Raw genomic sequence first — 19,274 nt, forward strand, 5'->3', positions numbered from 1 at the left:
TCCCTCTCATATGGAATACTCAACAAAACTGAGGTTTTGCATGCTAAATTATGCTGTAATAAAATCAAGTGCTGGAATTAAATTAAACCAGTTTCTTACATACCTCAGAGTATAATTTTTTTATTTGCAGGAAGGTTAATGTTTGTCAAATACAATTTAATGTTTACTAGGATGATCCAGAGAGAACTGAATCAACATTACGAGGAAATTTCTATATCACCGGGGACAGAGGGATTGTGGATAAAGATGGCTATTTCTGGTTTGTTGGAAGAACTGATGATGTCATCAATTCTGCTGGGTAACAATTTGTGTGTGCATTCATTACAATGGTAGGACTCAAATAATACCAAGGCACAGCTGAATGTATGTTTTATATGCACACATCACCATCTCATAAAATATATAATAATAAAAGACTTTTCTTCATTTTAAAGATATCGTATTGGACCATTTGAAGTAGAAAGTGCACTGATAGAGCACCCAGCAGTAGTAGAATCAGCTGTTGTCAGCAGTCCAGATCCCATCAGAGGAGAGGTAAAGGACTTAGATAAATTATATGCTTGAATTTCATTATACAAATATGCATTTTAAAAAACCCTTAACCAGAGTCCTAAGGCAACTGGCTACTCCAAACAGTTGTTGAATTGTTCCATTCATATCAAAGCACTCAGCAAATTCTTAATAGTTTCAAAGGGGTAGCCATGTTAGTCTGTAACTTACAAAAATGAGTAGTGTTTGTTTCCCCCCCTCCCCTTCTCTCTCTATATAGACACACACAGAGACATGAGCTTTCGTGGGCAAAACCCTTTTCTTCAGATGAGTGTAGAAAAGGGGGGGAACCTCCACATTTAAATGTAAAGGTTCCCCTTTTTTGTCCACCCTTTTTCTCTCTTCATCTGAGTAAGTGTGTTTTGCCCATGAAAGCTCATGATACTATTTAGATATATTTTGTTAGTCTCTAAAGTGCTACAGGACTACTAATTTTTTTCAAATTCTTAATGTTCATCTAGACCAGTGGTGGGCAAACTGTGGCCCAAAGGCCACCTGGAGCTCATTGGGATTCTACATGTGGCCCGCAAGACATTTTGTTTACAATAACCCATATGCAGATTTGCCAGGTTCCCCTAGTTTTTGCCCATGTAGGTTTTTCCTATTGGTATTACTAAAGTGACATGCGTGTGAAATGAGGTCATGCTAATTGCACACAACATTGACTGTGCTCCCTCTGCATTTAGCACTGCCATGGTTCAGTTGGCGTACCCTACAAATTTTAGGTATGCAAGTGCAGTTAGCAAAACTATCCTATCCTGAGAGACCATCTTCATTGTGAGAGTCTTGTGGCCCACTGAGATGGAGGGCCACTCATGCCTCCTTACTAGCCTAGGTTGCCTATCACTGATCTAGAGAGACAGTAGCTCTCTAGGGGCCATCACTGCATGGCAAAAATTGACTGCAATCTTCATTACAATGAATACGGAGGTGCAGCTCACAAAGGCCCCACATTCCAAATCTTCATTTGGAGCAGCCATACTGCTTATACAATTTTTAATGGGGACTTATAGTCCCTATAGGTTGCAATTGTAAATTAAAGATAATCCAGCTGCAATTTACTCTATTTCCTTCATATTACACATATGGCCAGCTGCTGGACTTAGACAAATTGTTAATATGGCACTCAGTTTGATAACGTTTTCATATAAACACTGTAAATTAGTTACTTTGTAATTTGTCAGCAAGTGAATTTTGTTAAATATTAATTAGGACCTTGTACTGTATTGTGTGGATATTGTTTCATCAACATTTAATCTTTTAAGGTAGTGAAAGCCTTCATTGTTTTGGCATCTGACTATGTTTCACATGACTCTCAAAAACTGATTAAAGAGCTACAGGATCATGTTAAAAAGGTCACTGCCCCCTACAAATATCCTAGAAAGGTAAGTGCTTAAACATAAGTATTTCAGATAACTACTATTAGTCAACAAGTGGCACAAGAGGACTTTCATGTGCAAAAGTTTGGTATCGTACACCCCCCCCCACACACACAAATCAGAATCAGTCTTGCGAGGTTTAGATTGCTATTGGTAAATATCAGAAAAAAAATGATTTCACTGTGCACAAACCAAATGAAAACCTCATTTCCATTAACAATCTAAAATGTAAAGATCATCAAAGAAACAAAAACGCTGCTTGAGAACTTAAGATTTTGATTTAAGGAAAAGTTTTTTAATCACAACATCTCCTGTAATTAAATAATTATTGTCCGATTCCCACCATAATGTCCCACAATTGTGAAAAAAATGTAAAAATCAAAACAAAAAGCTTAAAGCCGACTTTTGTGCACTGTGAAAACGGAAATTGATAAACATTGAAAAAATGCTTAAAACTAAATATTGATATGTTAAAATTATAAAAAAAATAAAAATCAAATTCTGCTATGCTTTAATCATAAGACTCTGAACAGAGGACAGGTGGGAAAATGTTTATTCTAACATCTCACATTTTCAATGTTTATTTTTAGCAAACATATGATCTACCCTTTGCAGGTATCAAAACCCAGAAAAATGGATTACAGACAGGGGAATAGCATGAGGAGCAGTAGGACATAGAACCCCGAAAAAAATACACTTGGGAGCTGTGGTTCTACTGTTGTCTCAAAATGACAGCACGCCTATCTTAAATAGGCTTTTTTAAAATTATCCTTTTGCCCTCTGCAAATTCACAGAATTTAATTTTTGCTATACTGTAAGGGTTAAGGAATATTTGAAATAGAAATCTTCACCCTTTGCCCCCTCTGCTACATTTAATAGGTCAATAGTAAATATGTTTGAATTTCATAGCTCTATTTCCACTTCATATTGAAGAATTTATAACAAAGTTAAATTTGATTCTGTGGTATAGAAATAGTGCAAAGAAATCCTGTGCTGCAGACTCTAGAGCAGTGTTTCTGAAAGTGTTCTGCGAAACCACCTTGAGAAACACATTAATTGGCTGCCCCGGTTTGTTTATTTACTGGCACCACAGCCATGGAGCTTCGCAGCTCCCTTTGGCTCTGTTTTGTCCTTTGCAGCCAAGGGGAGCTGCGGGAAGCCAGTAAATTTTTGATTTTTGCATTGAATTATTCTTACTGAAGGGTGCATAAGGCTCATCCTTTAGCTCTTCTACTGCATGGAAAAGGCAGACCACATAAAGTTCACAAAAAGTGTTTCAAAACTCATGGCATGGCCACATCTAGACTCGGTAGATGGTGACGCTGAATGATTTGTCATAATACGGACTTTCCAACCACAGACCACCCTCAGGATAACAAGGACAGAAAAGCTGCAGAGGTTACTGAAACCCCAAACTGAAAAGTAGCTACAGAATAACCAATGGACTCTCAGCAATTTGCACAGACTAAAAGGGGCTCCTGTCCCAAAGATCTTCCCAGTACAAAGTTTAGTTATTCTAGCTGGGTCCAGGGAACAAGAGTTGCCCCTCAAAAAAACACATTATTAAACAAGGAACATTTATACTAACAGTGCCAGAGAGATGCACAAAATTAATTATTTCAAGATGCATTGAAATATAATTGGTTTATATTTTATAACTATAAAATCTACCAACTGTTAATCCAGTTTTGGAATTGTTTTCAAAATAATAATTTTATGCAAACTATATATTTTCGTATGACGGGGAACCATCTAGAAAAAATGGTTTCCAGTGTAAAATATATGACACTAAGGCTACATCTACACTGCAATGCTATTATGGGATACCGGAGGTATCCCAAAATAGCTATTGTGTGTCTTTTGAGCATGTCCATTATTTCGAAATATAATGGGCTTGCTATTCCGACATCCTTGTAAACCTCATTCCACAAGGAGAAAGGCACATTTTGGATTAGTGATTTATTTCGAAATAAGTGCTGCATAGACAGCACCAAATTTCAAAATAAACTATTTTGAAATTTACTCGAAATATGCTATGCAATTTGTGTAGCTCAAATTGCGTACCTTATTTTGAGCTACGGGTGCAGTACAGATGCATCCTAAAAAACAGAATTTTTAAGAGTTTAACACTAAAGTTTCAATACATCATGAACATCAGTTTATTCCTCATAGGGATGGGCTACAACAGAGTTTTAAAAGCAAGTCAATGATATTTAACAAACTAAATAATTATATATATATATATAGATAAATATATTTTCCCTTTGCTAAACTTTCCATTGCCAATACTTTTATTTATTTACACTCCTTACAATAGATCCTATGGAAAATGTCGGGGGCAATTTAATGTAGAGCACATGTAGAGCAGTTTATCTACCTCTTACTATATATTGTATTAGTTGTAATTTATTATCTTTTCCAATAGGTGGAGTTTGTTCAACAGTTGCCAAAGACAGTCAGTGGGAAGATCCGAAGAAATGAATTGCGCAAGGAGGAGTGGGGAAAAGCTTAAAATCACCTAGTCTCCATTTTCCATAATTTGTTCTTACAAAAATATTGTATATTGCTGACATAGTGCAATATTTTGTTCTCTTGACATATTATAGATTTAAATGATAAATTTTAGAGCATTATTGTACATTGTATGCACAACTAAAACTTCACTGACTTCAAGGAAAATTTTGGCTATGAAAGCAAAGCAGGTTTAGATATTTGGTGAGAATTCCTTTTCCATTTGTTCTATGCCTAACGAACTTAAAAGCATTTTGTCATAATTAAAAAACTTAATTTTGCTCTAGTTGTCTACATGTAAAGGCATATAGAAAAGAACAAGTATGCCTAGTAGTAAGCCCCAAACCCATCTGCTTCCAAAACTCTAATCTTAGCACTACAATGAACTAGCTATTAATTAGAAAAGCATGCTGGAAAAAAAGATATGCAAACACCACTTTTTATTGGTATAGCTAGCATCTTCCAACTCAAAGTTCTTATTAAACGCTGAAACTGGCTATTTCAAAATAGTCCACATTTCCAGGCCAGGTCCCTAAACATGCTGTTAAGTTCTGACAGGATAATATCAGGATCAATGATTGCATGTCTAGCTTAAATAAACCCTACTCCTGCTCTTCAAACGTTTACGTCCAACCTTCTGGAGCAAATAAGTTTGAGTATACTTGCCTGCATTCAGTTCCTCCTGTGTTCTGGGCAATCAAGTTTAGTTCAAGGATTTCCTCTCTGTGTTAATATATTTATAAAAAAAATAATATCACTTTAATAATACCAGAAGGAAAATTAAGCTGCATAAGCAGTTTTCTGTATCTGTTAGCTTTAAATAATACACGCACAATAAACATTTCTGCTCGTGGCTTGCATGCTTCTGGTTCACAGCTATCGGTTGTTTTTGATTCATCCTTTCTACTACAACACTTCTCTATCATACATTTTTAATGCATCCATCAATCTGGAAAACTGGTTATCTCGGGAATATGCATAGATTTCCAAGTCAGTGACTATGCTTTTGCTTCGCAGCATTCATATTACTGTGAAGTAAGCAGTGGTTGGAGCAGATATCTTAAAATATTTTCCCTAAAATTTCCATTTAGAATAGGAAAATCTTCCCAATATTGAGTTTTCATTATGAAAATCCTGGAATTTAAGTACTCATTTAGTGAAAGTGAATAGATTTACAAACAAGGTAATCTCTGTTATTAAATGAAGTTCAAGTATCTGAGTATCTGTTTTAACACAATATTTGACTGTCCCAGATACTGTGATAATGATCATCATATGAGAATAGAAAGAAATGTTATATCAACTGACACATTAGCAGTTTTGCTATTAAAAAGTTTATTTACTCAAAATATCACAGGAATTTACATTTACCTATATTTCATTTCAGTAATAAAGACTGCATAAAATAATTTTAAAACCATAATTACTACTTGAAATATTTTTCAGAAAGGGTTAAAGACACATGCATACATTGTAGAAGGTTAATTATATATAGATGTATTTTTAGAAAAAAATGTCACAAACAAAATGTGTATCACTAACACTGATATTTAAAGATCAAGTTTGTAAAAAAAAAAAAAAAAAAAAAATCTAAAATGCCCGATAAGAGAATAAAAATATTAAAACTTGGTAGGCTTGCTGCTTATACTTTGATGTTAGCCACACTAATCTCCTTAAATTTTCTCGTTATTGTGTCCAACTGTTACCACTTATGCTTCACGAGTTTTCATTTTTAAGTAAGCCCAGTAGTATCATTTATGCCCAATCCTGTTGAAACAGATATCTGTGGCATCATTTGCTTATTTTCTGTGAACACTTATCATTCATTAAGATTTGGACAAAAATTAATTAATATTCAAGTTCTCATAGAAGGTCTGAGACCTAGATATTTCCTGTGAGAATTTCCGGAAGAATCTGAGTTTATGCCAGGAGATGTTAAACCAACTGTAGTAGTAGAATGTGTAGAGATAGTGTTAGCAGATTTTTCCTTTAGAAGTACATGCTCCCACTTGAAATATCCACAGCCTCTCTTCTTCCCTTCATGTTTTCCAGCAGGACAACTATAAAACACTTTGCCATAATTTGGACCAGCACTGGACACATTTAGTCTTTTAGCTCTTCGGCCACAGTTACATAAGGGAGGAGTCAGTTTTTCACTTTTCATAGCTCTTAAAGATTGCTTCGGACTCACTGTGGTGTTTAAGATAATAGAAGGTACTTTGTATGAACTTGAACTTCTCGAAGGTAGGGGATGATCAGAAGATGAAGCTACATCTTCATGCACAATGAATGCCTGTTTTTTTGATGGAGGCAAAGATTTTGGACTAGATGGTTTCCTCTTAGGATTCTGAGAGAAAGGGGTGGAATGATTTTCAGTCAACACTGCACTTGAAACATTTACCTTCACAGATGGTAACTTAAAGGCAGAACAGTTTAAAGCTTGCCTCTGAACTATTCCTACATCATAGATAGTAGTATTAGGACTTTTGTACACAATAGACTTAGAAGTCTCCAAATGTTCATTGGATTTCTCCAAACATTCAAAGTCTGAATTCATCATAGCTGGTTCTTTCAAAACCACTGCTTTTTCAGAGACTGATAAAGTCTTTGTATCTGGGTCATCTTTAAGCTTCACAGAGTCAGTATTTTCTTGATGCTGTGATTCTGGTATTAAAGCTACATCTTCCCAATCAGTCAACATAGATAAACAGTCAGAACTAGTACTCACATCTACATTAGAGATATTAACAGAGGAAATAGTAGTGGAGACAAGCACTAGCCCTGAACCAAGTACTGAAGAGCTGTACTTGGAAGCAGACATAAGTCCATTATTTAATCCATTCTGGATACCTGTTAGTAAGTTACAGTGAGAAGTCTGTAGCTGTCCAAATGGAACAGAAAGTCTGTCAATATGTGGAGACAAGCAGCTTTGAGTTTTACCACATCCATCAATCTTTGTACTGCTTCTAGCCCCAACATGGACATTTGCAGTGGAATTTGTAGAACTGGACTGTGGCTGTTCTTTTACCTTTCCAACGGAATTTATAATCATTTTATTACATTTCTTGAGTTCATTCTCAAATAGGCAACTGCTATTGCAAATTCCATCTTTGTCTGAAGTTTCAGCGTCATCATTACTTCCCAATGTATTCTCTTCAATGGGGTTCATATTCAAAATTCTGGACACTGAATTCTTCTTTGGCTGTACCTAGGAATTCCATAAACAAATCCAAGATTTTGAAAAATGGGTGTAAATAGGTTTTAGAGAGCAATGTATGAGACACATGAAAAAGTCTGCTGAAGATGATTTATCATGAGCTTTCGTGGGTACAACCCACTTCTGCAGATGAAAAAAGTGGGTTGTATCCATGAAAGCTCATGGTACCATCTACATGTTTTGTTAGACTTTAAGGTGCTGCTAGACTATTTGTTGTTTTTTAAGTTTTTCTAGTTACAGACTAACTCGGCTACCCCTCTGAAGTTTTTTTTAATTTATGGCAGGCATGGGGAACCTTTTTTGTATTGGGGGCCACTGACCCATAGAAAAATCAGCTGGGGACCACAGAAGTGAGAAGCACTAAAAACTCCTCCTAAAACCCACAACTCTCACTGCTGTGGGCCCCAAATGAGATACCTTACTCTTCTGGCACTCCAGCCCCACGGGGTGAGAGACAGGGAGTACTGAGGTTCAGGGCTTCCCACAGGCCAAATTTACTTTTCTGGGGTTCTGGAGTTAGTGGATTTTGTGGACCTCCTTAGGCTCTGGAGTGGGGACAAAAATGAGGGGTTGAATGTGCGGGACAGGGCTGCCAGCGAGTAGGATAGGTATGCAGTATCTGGGCAGGAGGTGGGGTGCAGGAAGGAGTGAGGCGAGCAGGGTCTGGAAGGGAGTTTGGCAGCAGGAGGAGGGAGTTGGGGGCAGGAGGGGGTGGGGGAGTAACACAGAAAAGGTGAGAGGATGAGAATGCAGCCAAATAGCAAAATGGGGAGGGAGGCAAGAAGGGGGAGGTAAAGAATGTGCAGCTTCTGCAAAGTAAAATTGTATCCCCCCTCCCATCTTCTCTGCTCCAGCCTCGTTCCCCTCAGCCCCATGATTCCCTCCCCAGTCCGATGTCCTGAATCGCCACATCCCCCTCACTGCAACCCCTGCCCCCTCCCATCCTGTCCCCGCATCCTCCTTCAACTCCCCCGCGTACTCCCACATCCCTGTGCCCCCAGTATGCACACTGGCAGGGCAGCAGCACTGAGGCAAGGAAGAGCTGGGGAGGAAGGACCAGAATCAGTTCCCTGCCAGGGCTCACATCTCACCTGCAGGCTGCTGCTCTGGGGCGGGCAGACACAGCAATGTGTTGGGAAAAGGACTCCCTGCCCTCCCTTCCCCCACAACCCGCGGGAGCAGTGCAGCACAGCCCAGGCCCTGGCATCTCACGGAGGCAGCAGCAGCTTGTGACCAGCTGGCCAGCCCCAGATCTACAGAGCAGCTCCAGCCCTGCCCCCTCCCAAAGCAGGAAGATGAGCCTGTAGCAAGGGGAGGGTGTTAACCCCTTAGCTCCTAGGAGCTGCATGCCCAGAGTGGGCAGGGGCAGCCCCAGGGATGCAGAGCATAGTGCGAGGTCATGCTGCTCTCTCCACTTGCCAGGCTGCCCCGTCCCCTACATGCCTATGTCTCCCCTGGCCCATCGGCCTGCACTTGCCCTTCCAGCAGGAAGCCAGAACTGGTTCTCCAGCCTGCAGCTGTGTGGTGACTGCAAGGCTCAAGCCACTGCTGGGAAGGGCAGAGGGACCGAGCTCCCGTTGCGTGTGCCACTCAAAATCGGCTCACGTGCCACTGATAGCAAGCCTGCCATAGGCTGCCAACCCCTGCACTAACCTTATCCAAAGATTTAGTAATTTTCATTACACATCCATCACAGATCATCCTCCAAGCCAGACGGGCAGTATTCCGAGAATCATCCAACCCTTCAGAAGACATTTTATTTTAATGTATTATTGAGAATAGTAGTTATAAAGTGACCTAATGATTTACACTAAATTCTCTTAACTTCCCAAGGTCTGTTAAAAGAGGTACATACAACAATGAAAACTATTGACAATACAGGTACACGATGAGCTGTGGCAGTTCAAGCTCTTCCACACCACACCATAAAAGTTACACCCTGTGTGAGTGGAAACTCCCATGATTATTCTAATCTTTGGGAATCTCTCTACTGAGCCATTTATAATGACCAAACGATGCTAATGGTTTTTGTATGTGAATTAAAAGTTTGACCTCTTGTATAGTAACCAGTCTTGTAAGTCTTCTCCGCAGAGCACTGTGATGTACTTCAGTGACAGTTCTGTGCCTGAGACCCTGCAGAATCAGATCTTAGAAATGAAAAATCACTGTGTCCTGAATCATCCAATACCTCTGCCAATATTTTAAAAGGGCTGTAGAGGTGATCCTGGTAATTACAGACCCGTAAGTCTAACATCAGTACCGGGCAAATTAATTGAAACTATAGTAAAGAATATAATTGTCAGACACATAGATGAACATAATTTGCTGGGGAAAAGTCAACTTGGTTTATGTAAAGGGAAATCATGCCTTACTAATCTACTATAGTTCTTTGAGTGGGGGGTCAATAAATGTGGACAAGTGGGATGCAGGGGATATAGTGTACTTAAGATTTCCAGAATGCCTTTGACAACGTCCCTTACCAACAGCTCTTAAGTAAAGTAAGTTGTCACGGGATAAGAGGGAAGATCCTCTCATGGACTGATAACTGATTAAAAGACGGGAAACAAAGGGTAGGAATAAATGATAAGTTTTCAAAATGGAGAGAAGTAACTAGTAGTTTCCCCCAAGGGTCCGTACTGAGACCAATCCTAATCCATCTATTTATAAATGATCTGGAGAAAGGGGTAAACAGCGAGGTGGCAACATTTGTAGATGATACTAAACTGCTTAAGATAGTTAAGACCAAAGCAGACTGAAGCGCTTCAAAAATCTCACAAAACTTAGTGACTGAGCAACAAAACGGCAAATGAAATGTAATGTTGATAAATGTAAAGTAATGCACATTGGAAAAAATAATCCCAACTATACATACAACATGATGGGGACTAATTCAGCTATAACTACACAATAGAGAGATCTTGGAGTCACTGTGGATCGTTCTCTGAAAACATCCACTCAATATGCAGCAGCAGTCAAAAAAGCAAACAGAATGTTAGGAATCATTAAAAAAGGATTATAGATAAAACAGAGAATATCTTATTGCCTCTATATAAATCTGTGGTACGCCCACATCTTGAATATTGCATACAGATGTGGTTGCCTTAGCTCAAAAAAGATATATTGGCATTAAAAAGGTTCAGGAAAGGGCAACAAAAATTATTAGGGGTTTGGAATGGGTCCCATATGAAAAGAGATTAAAAAGACTGGGACTTTTCAATTTAGAAAAGAGTAGACTAAGAAGTTTATAAAACCATGACTGGCGTGGAAAAAGTGAATAAGGAAAACTTATTCTTATTCCCATAACTTATTCCCATAACATAAGAACTAGGGGGTCACCAAATGAAATTAATAGGTAGCATGTTTAAAACGACTAAAAGGAGGTTTTTCTTCACACAGCACAGTCAGCCTGTGGAACTCCTTGACAAAGGATGTTGTGAAGACCAGGACTTTAGCAGGGTTCAAAAAAGAACTAGATAAATTCATGAAGATTAAGACCATCAATGGCTGTTAGCCAGGATGGGTAGGACTGGTGTCAGAGGCTGGAAATGGAGAGGGATCACATAATGATTACACCTGTCTGCTCACTCCCTCTGGGGCATCTGGAATTGGCCACTGTCAGGAAGACAGTATCCTGGGCTAGATGGACCTTTGGTCTGACCCAGTATTGGTGTTTTATGTACCTTAATGAAAAAGTTTTTCTGAAAAAAAAAAAAAAAAAAAGAACTGTCATGTTGTACTCACCAGAATGTTCCCGTCCTTCAAATTCTATCCCCAAATCCTGTAGAGCACCATGTAGCCCTTTTGGCTTTCTACTGTAGAAGAGCTTTAAAAAAACAATTTTTTTTAGTGAAAAATATGGGGACCTGGGAGATGGGTTGGAAATAGGAGAGAGATTGGCCTATAATAACAGAGATAAAGGAAAGACAAAGCAGAATTGAGGCAAAAATCAAATCAGTATCTTAGATGCCTGTATGCAAATGCAAGAAGTATGGGTAACAGGCAGGAAGAACTTGAAGTGCTAATACATGAACACAACTATGACATGGTTGGTATTACAGAGACCTGGTGGGATAATACACATGATTGTTATATTAGTATAGAAGAATACAGTTTACTCAGAAAGGACAGGCGGGAAGAGGAGGTGTTGCCTTATATATTAAAAATGTGTACACTTGAACTGAGGTGGAGATTGATGTAGGGACACACTTGTTGAGAGTCTCAGGGTTATGTTAAAAGGGGTAAAACACAACAGTGATGTCATGCTATGGGTCTACTAAAGACCACCTACGCAGGCAGAAGAGATGGATGAGCCTTTTTTAAAACAACTCACAAAAACATCCAAAGCGCAGCATTTGGTGGCGATGAGGGACTTCTACTATCCAGACAGAAGTTGGGAAACTAACACAGCAGGGCACAGATTATCCAATAAGTACTTGGACTGCATTGAAAACATTTTTTTATTTCATAAGGTTAAGATAATTATTGGGGGGAAGCTGTTCCAGATTTGAAGTGAACAAATAGGGAGGAACTGGTTGAAAATTTGAAGTGGAAGACAGCTTGGGGTGAAAGTGATCATGAAATCATAGAGTTCATGATTCTAGGGAATGGTAGAAGGGAGAACAGCAAAACAGAGAGAATAGATTTCAGGGAGGCAGATTTTAGTAAACTCTGAGAGCTGGGTAGGTAAGGTCCCATGGGAAGTAAAACTTAAGAGGAAAAACAACTTAAGAGAGTTGGCTGTTTTTCAAAGGAACATTATTAAGGGCACAAAAGCAATTCCGCTACATAGGAAATATAGAAAGAATGGCAAAAGACCGCTGTCGCTTAACCAGGAGATCTTTCATGATCTAAAAATAAAAAATGAGTCATATAAAAAGTAGAAACCAGGTTGACTTCCAAAGGATGAATATAAGCAAACAACATAGGTATGCAAGGGCATGATTAGAAAGGCAAAGGCACAAAACGAGCTCAATCTAGCTAGAGACATAAAGAGTAACAAGAAGACATTCTATAAATATATTAAAAGCAAGAAGACCAAGGATAGGCTAGGCCCACTGTTCAGTGAGGAGAGAGAAACAATAACAGGAAACCTGAAAATCACAGAGGTGCTTAATGACTTATTTGTTTTGGTCTTCACTAAGAAGTTTGATGACGAAGAGATGACTAACATAGGGTATGTCTACACTTGCATCCTCTTTTGAGAGAGGAATGCAAATGAAGACATTCAAAATTGCAAATGAAGCCGGGATTTAAATATCCCGCGCTTCATTTGCATAATTACGTTATGGCGCTATTTCGAAATAACAAATGTGGTCTAGATGCGGTTATTTCAGGAGAACATCCTTCTTCAGAAATAACTGTTAAACCTCATTTTATGACGAATAAAGATTATTTCGGAAGAAGGGTGTTCTCCCGAAATAACCGCATCTACACCGTGTTTTGTATTTTGAAATAGCGCTATTTTGAAATAGCACCATAATGCGATTATGCAAATGAAGCACAGGATATTTAAAACCCGGCTTCATTTGCAATTTCAAATGTCTTCACTTGTACCCCTCTCTCAAAAGAGGGTGCAAGTGTAGACATACCCATAGTGAATACCAGTGGGAATGTGATAGGTTTAGAAGAAGTTTAAAAAAAAGAAGTTAAAAATCACTTAGAAAGCTTAGATGTCTTCAAGTCACCAAGGCCTGATGAAGTGCATCCTAGAATACTCAAGGAGCTAATAGAGGAGGTATCTGAGCCTTTAGCTGTCATCTTTGAAAAGTCATGGAAGATAGGTGAGATTCCAGAAGAGTGGAAAAAGGCAAATATAGTCCCCATCTATAAAAAGGAAAATAAGAACAACTCAGAAAACTACAGACCAGTTTAACTTCTGTGCCAGGAAAAATAATGGAGCAGGTAATTAAGGAATTCATCTGGAAGAAAATAAGATGATAGGTAACAGCCAGTATGGATATGTAAAGAACAAATCATGTCAAACCAATTTGATAGCTTTCTATGATAGGATAACAAGTCTTGTGGATAAGGAATACCTACACTTTAGTAAGGCATTTGATATGGTCTCTCATGACCTTCTTATCAATAAACTAGGCATATACAATTTAGATGGGGCTATTATAAGGTGGGTGCATAACTGGCTGGATAACTGTTCTCAGAGAATAGTTATTAACTGTTCACAGTCATGCTGGAAGGGCATACCAAGTCAGGTGCTGCAGGGGTCTGATTTGGGACTGGTTCTGTTCAATATCTTCATCAACGATTTAGATGATGGCATAAAGAGTACACTTATTAAGTTTGCAGATGATACCAAACTGAGAAGGGTTGAGAAACACTGGTCTAGAATACATGAGCTATGAGGCAAGGCCGAAGGAACTGGGCTTGTTTAGTCTGGAAAAGAGAAGACTGAGAGAGGACATGATCGCAGTTTTCAGGTATCTAAAAGGGTGTCACGAGGAGTGTGGGGGGGAAGAGAACTCTTCTCCTTGGCTTCTGATGATAGGACAAGAAGCAATGGGCTTAAATTACAGCAAGGGAGGTTTAGTTTGGACATTAGGAAAAACGTCTTAACAGTCAGGGTGGTTAAACACTGGAATAAATTGCCTAGGCAGGTTGTGGAATCTCCATCACTGGAGATATTTAAGAGTAGGTTGGATAGACATCTATCAGGGATGATCTAGACAGTACTTGGTCCTGCCATGAGGGCAGGGGACTGGACTTGATGTCCTCTCGAGGTCCCTTCCAGTTCTATGATTCTATGAATTATACAAAGCCCTTGTGAGGAAAGTATCCTCATTTTACAGATAAGTTAAGAAAGCATAGAGCAAATCAGAATTGCCAAGAATCCAGAACTCTGGTCTCAGCATTGTGCCAACTCATGCTACTGTACCCTGTCAAATACTTCAGTTAAATATGTACAATCTGCATCGAAGACAGAAATAACTAAATAGCGTATTGGGAATACAATTATAAATTGCGTCAGTCTGTTCATTGAAATCAGTGGTCCTCAAATTTTTTGTCCTATGGTCTACCCCATTCAACATAGACCTTTCCATGAACCACCAGTCAACCACCCATGATGACAAAATGGGTGCAGAGAGTTTGGGGTGTGGAGTCTGGCCAAGAGGTTGGGTGCAGGAACACGCTGAGGGTGGGGGTCTGGCTGGGAGGTTGGGTGCAGTAGTGGGCTGGAGTTGAGTGGGTTCAGGAGTGGGCTGAGGGTAGGTAGTTTAGGAGAGAGAGAGGGTACAGGAGTAGAGTGGTGGTATGGGATCTCTGTGGGAACAGGAGTGCATGAGGGCGATGGGTGTGTGGGATCGTGCCAGGAGGGAGATGGGGGTGCTTGGCCGTGATTCCAGCCAATGGGGAGTAGCAAAGAAAGTCTCCAGGCAAGCAGTTTCCTGCATTAAAGTTCCCCTTAAAGTGAAGGGGGGGGGGGGGGTGGCAGCACACAGAGCCACTTCCCTTCCCCATAAGCTGGATCCAGCCCAGGAAGCTTGCCATCCTGCCAGTACAACGGGAAACCAGTGCTAGCACTCCAACCTCACAGGGGAGAAGCAGGGCTAGAGCGAGAACACGGGCTTCCTATTGCAGGAGGGGGAGAGAGTCCTGAGCCCACAACCCACCTCCAAGACAGTTGCGGACAACTAGTGGTCCACAGACCACACTCTGAGGACCACCAATTGAAATTGTTGTATGTGGTGTAAATTCCTTTTAAATAGAATACAGAGAAATTATTCCAAGAAATACAGGCAGTCCCCGGGTTACATGGATCCGACTTACATCGGATCCCTACTTACAAACGGGGTGAGACAACCCCGCACTAGCTGCTTCCCCCCAGCAGACCAGGGAGACGTGAAGCTAGCGCCCCCTCCCCCCAGCAGACCAGGGAGACGTGGAGTGGCTTTTCTCAGCAGACACCTCAGCTTGAGAATAAAGGACTGAGGGAAGTGAGGTGTGGGAGAATAAAACTGAGCTCTGGAGAAATGTTTGGCTAGAGTTTCCCCTACAATATGTACCAGTTCCGACTTACATACAAATTCAACTTAAGAACAAACCTACAGTCCCTATCTTGTACGTAACCGGGGACTGCCTGTATCTAATATTTCTAGATTGCTGAGAAACACAGAAGATACATATTGCTGTGGTAAATAAAAAGTGACTTTCTATTCAAATAATTTTAGACTAGTCCAAATTACTTTATCATCATTCAATTGTATATTAGTCATGCTGTTTAGAATGCACTAACTGGAAAACCTCAATTTTTGTATCAGATTCAGAAGTGCTATTCAAGCAGAGGAAGCTTATTGTGTTTTAGCCAAGGAAGGAAAACCGTAATGCAAGCATGACAGACTGGGAAGCGACAAAAGCAGGAAAAATAAGGGACATGGTCAAAACAGCCAGAAAATTTCTCATTGGCCTATGAACAGTATAACATGTACTCCAGATTCTTACCATGTTTTGTATTTAAAATCAAGCCTTCTAAAATTAAAATGTATATAGTTCTGAAGCAAACATCATTCTTTTATATTGATCAGTAAAATGTGTGCACATGTGTAGAAGAAACAATCAGGTAACCCTGTTGTTAGCTTACATATATACTATCTACTTTTACTCATTTGAGGAGATGAAACATTTGTACCCATATAATCTATTGATTTGCCCACCTTGTATGTTGCCCTGAGATCAATCCAGGAGTTTAAAATGTCGGGTTTTCGCAGTTGCTTCCTTCTGCATTCATACTGCAAGCAAACCCCAAGATCCCAGTCTGCATAAGAGAAAAAACAATTTTTTTTAAATTTTCATGATTACTAAGTATGTGTATTGATCAAATCTGAATAGACTAGAATTTGATAAAAATAATTTATCTTGCTGATATATTAAGTAATCACAATTGTTTATAAAATAATCACCAAAGGCAGAATTTTTCTAGTTTTTCTTATATGGCAAACTTAATGGCCAAGTAATTGAAGACTCTAAATACATCTCTCAAGGCCTGGATTCAAAACTGGCTTAAATCATAAGTAAATAGAACAGAACACTGGCCTATTAGTATTGTTCTGAACTCCCATCCAAGAAACGCAAATTAATTCTGGAGTCTTGTTTTTAGTCCAGAAGTACTAAGAGTGCTGCAACTTGGCATCAGAGAAAATTAGTGATATACGTTGCTTGACAATGATCTGATTAAAGAATTATGTTGTACACGTTTTGAAGGACCTCCTAGACCAGGACTGGGCAAGAAGCAGACTGGGAGCCAGATCCAGCCTGCCTAACACTTTGATCCAGCCCGCAGACTGCATCTGACCACTTTCTATTTATATCCTGCTGCCCATGCCACCAAATTTCCATACAGTGGCTCATTCAGCAGGATCCTATTTAAATAGCGCATGGCGCTACCGTGGCATAGACCAGAGCCATGAGCCCTTTAAATAGCTGTAACTACCCAGGTGGCTCCCATGCAACATGGTAGCAGCGAGACCAGGAGCTGCAAGCCCTTTAAATAGCAACAATTTAAAGGGCTCATGATTCATAGCCCTGCCACTACCAAGTTGCCTGGCAGCAGGGCTCATGGCTCTGGCCCCTGCTGTGGTAATACTGCAACAGGGAGTCCTTTAAATAGCTGCAGCAACCTCAGGCAGGTGCTAGGCAATGTGGTAGCAGTGAGCTGTTTGCTGTGTTTTTAATTCAAAGCCTCTGACCTCAGATTACTCTGGGGGGGGAGTTATTCGCCAGCCCCACCCTCTGGCTCCTGTGTACCAAAATTCATTAAATGCTCCCCCTGCCCCCCATAAAAATTATTGCCCACCCTGTCCTAGACAGCTGTCTTAAAGGCACAAGGAGCAACTCAGGGTAAATAATCACAAACGAAATGGATTTTGTATGTTTGGTGTAGTCCCAACAATATGTATTGTTATCATAAACACACAGTGTGGTTCAGATCGGAAATATATGCTCCCAGAGACCTTGTACAGACACAGCAAGGAGTGAGGCTTGATGGCAAGACAATGACACACTGCAGAGCTTGGTAGAAACATTTGCATTTATACATGCCTATGCTGTGCCAGAGTCTAACCTGAACCATCAGGTATTCATTTTTATGAATACTACATTCCAGAAAACAAAACAAAACTGTTCCTTACCTGACCAAGTAACAAAGGTACTTGGTTTTGCTTCAGAAATAGAATGGCTTGAAACATCTGATTTGAAAATAATTTTCTTCTCCTTTTGTATCTTTTGAATCCACTTAGAAAACTGTGATAAGCAAATATTTAGAGGAACTCCTTCATCAACTTGATTCTTGATAAAATAGAAGAAAAGGTACATGTAAATATCTGTTAGTATGCCCATCTAATGTGTAAGCAACATATGCACTTTTACACTATCAGAAAAATTATCTTCCTACATAGCTATAAATAGGGCTGTTTCCAAAATTAAGATCCTAAAAATTAACTAAATTATAAGTCTCCTGCAATAGATAGAATAAAAACTGTACCTGCTTTATTCCAGTTAGTTCAGTACAAAATTCAGAGAGAATTGGATGTTCCTGAGGTTGGACGAACATATGGAATTCAGATTCAATCTCTCCAGTTGAAGTGTTTAACAAAACTGATGGAAATTCAACTAGATTAAAAAAAGGTTATTTGTATAAATAATTCAAGTTGCTTTACACTAGGATTTAAATTACACACTGTTCAGCAAAAAGAGATACATAGGTACTACAACTGACCCGTACTACACCCACCCACACACACATATCCAGCTCATCCACAAAAAGCTCATGATTCTATGTATTTTTGTTAGTCTCAAACAGCACATCTACACAGCAAGACTACAATCAAATTAAACTATGTAACTTCAGCTATGTCAATTACGTAGCTGAAGTCGAAATAGCTTAACTCGGCTTTTGGCACTGTCTACACAGTAGAAAGTTCAAGGAAGAAAACTCTTCCTTCAAATTCCCTTACTCCTTGTGAAATGAGGGCTACCCTGAGTCGGAGTAAGAAAACCTCCAGGTCGACATTATTTTGAAATAATGACTTGCAGTATAGACATGCACTATGTTATTTTGGAATAACGTCAGTTATTCTGAAATAATGCTGCTGTGTAGACACAGCCTAATGTGCTACAGGAATAGTTGTTTTTACAGATACCATACATACGGCAAAACGTAGCACCTTGTCCAGATTATTCAGATAATTCTGAATGATACTTATTTAAATATATCAGAATATGAACGTTATATCAGAGCAGACAAAATGTATTCTAGCAGCATGTTAAATTAAGCTATTTTATCAAAGAAAATTTATTTGTAGAAATTAAGATTAAATTATTTAATTTGCAAACTAATCTCATTGTAACTGATGGCACTATCTAATTTTAATGCAAATGGTTATACATATTAGCGTTACAAGAAATAGCTTGAAATTTAATAATCTATATTTCACGTTGCAAAAGGCTGATAGTTTGGATATACAGTTTCTGACATTTAATAAAGTGAATAATGACACTTCTTTCCTATTTTCCTTTTTAAGAGAAAAATTCTCCACTTAAGTTATTCCTATTTTACTTTCTTACTGAATAAGACAACCCTTTTTTAAGACGCAACTGCTATCTAACAT

At 39.1% G+C, this 19,274-nt stretch overlaps 2 protein-coding genes across 11 annotated transcripts in view; one reads left to right on the forward strand and one right to left on the reverse strand.

Annotated features, from left to right (window-relative positions):
• Positions 1 to 4,784, forward strand: part of ACSM3 (acyl-CoA synthetase medium chain family member 3) — a 50,930-nt gene extending 46,146 nt beyond the window's left edge. For 6 of the 7 annotated variants that reach the window (XM_075899432.1, XM_075899430.1, XM_075899433.1 and 3 more), the window contains 4 exons: positions 171 to 298; positions 435 to 534; positions 1,815 to 1,934; positions 4,354 to 4,784. In XM_075899432.1, the coding sequence (XP_075755547.1) occupies positions 171 to 298; positions 435 to 534; positions 1,815 to 1,934; positions 4,354 to 4,440 (435 nt within the window). In that variant the 3' untranslated portion in view covers positions 4,441 to 4,784. Of the gene's footprint in view, positions 1 to 170; positions 330 to 434; positions 541 to 1,814; positions 1,935 to 4,353 lie in introns of those variants that run through there. The other variant, XM_075899436.1, reaches the window with a different exon arrangement.
• A 989-nt stretch (positions 4,785 to 5,773) lies between these two features.
• ERI2 (ERI1 exoribonuclease family member 2) overlaps positions 5,774 to 19,274 on the reverse strand; it is a 38,097-nt gene continuing 24,596 nt past the window's right edge. For 3 of the 4 annotated variants that reach the window (XM_075899428.1, XM_075899426.1, XM_075899427.1), the window contains exons 4-9: positions 18,149 to 18,276; positions 17,796 to 17,952; positions 16,323 to 16,423; positions 11,398 to 11,479; positions 9,310 to 9,398; positions 5,774 to 7,647 (exon numbers count right to left, since the gene is read on the reverse strand). In XM_075899428.1, the coding sequence (XP_075755543.1) occupies positions 6,295 to 7,647; positions 9,310 to 9,398; positions 11,398 to 11,479; positions 16,323 to 16,423; positions 17,796 to 17,952; positions 18,149 to 18,276 (1,910 nt within the window). In that variant the 3' untranslated portion in view covers positions 5,774 to 6,294. The remainder of the gene's footprint in view (positions 7,648 to 9,309; positions 9,399 to 11,397; positions 11,480 to 16,322; positions 16,424 to 17,795; positions 17,953 to 18,148; positions 18,277 to 19,274) is intronic. The other variant, XM_075899429.1, reaches the window with a different exon arrangement.

The sequence above is a fragment of the Pelodiscus sinensis genome, chromosome 16 (genome assembly GCF_049634645.1).
Source record: "Pelodiscus sinensis isolate JC-2024 chromosome 16, ASM4963464v1, whole genome shotgun sequence".
Taxonomy (NCBI): Eukaryota; Metazoa; Chordata; order Testudines; family Trionychidae; genus Pelodiscus; species Pelodiscus sinensis.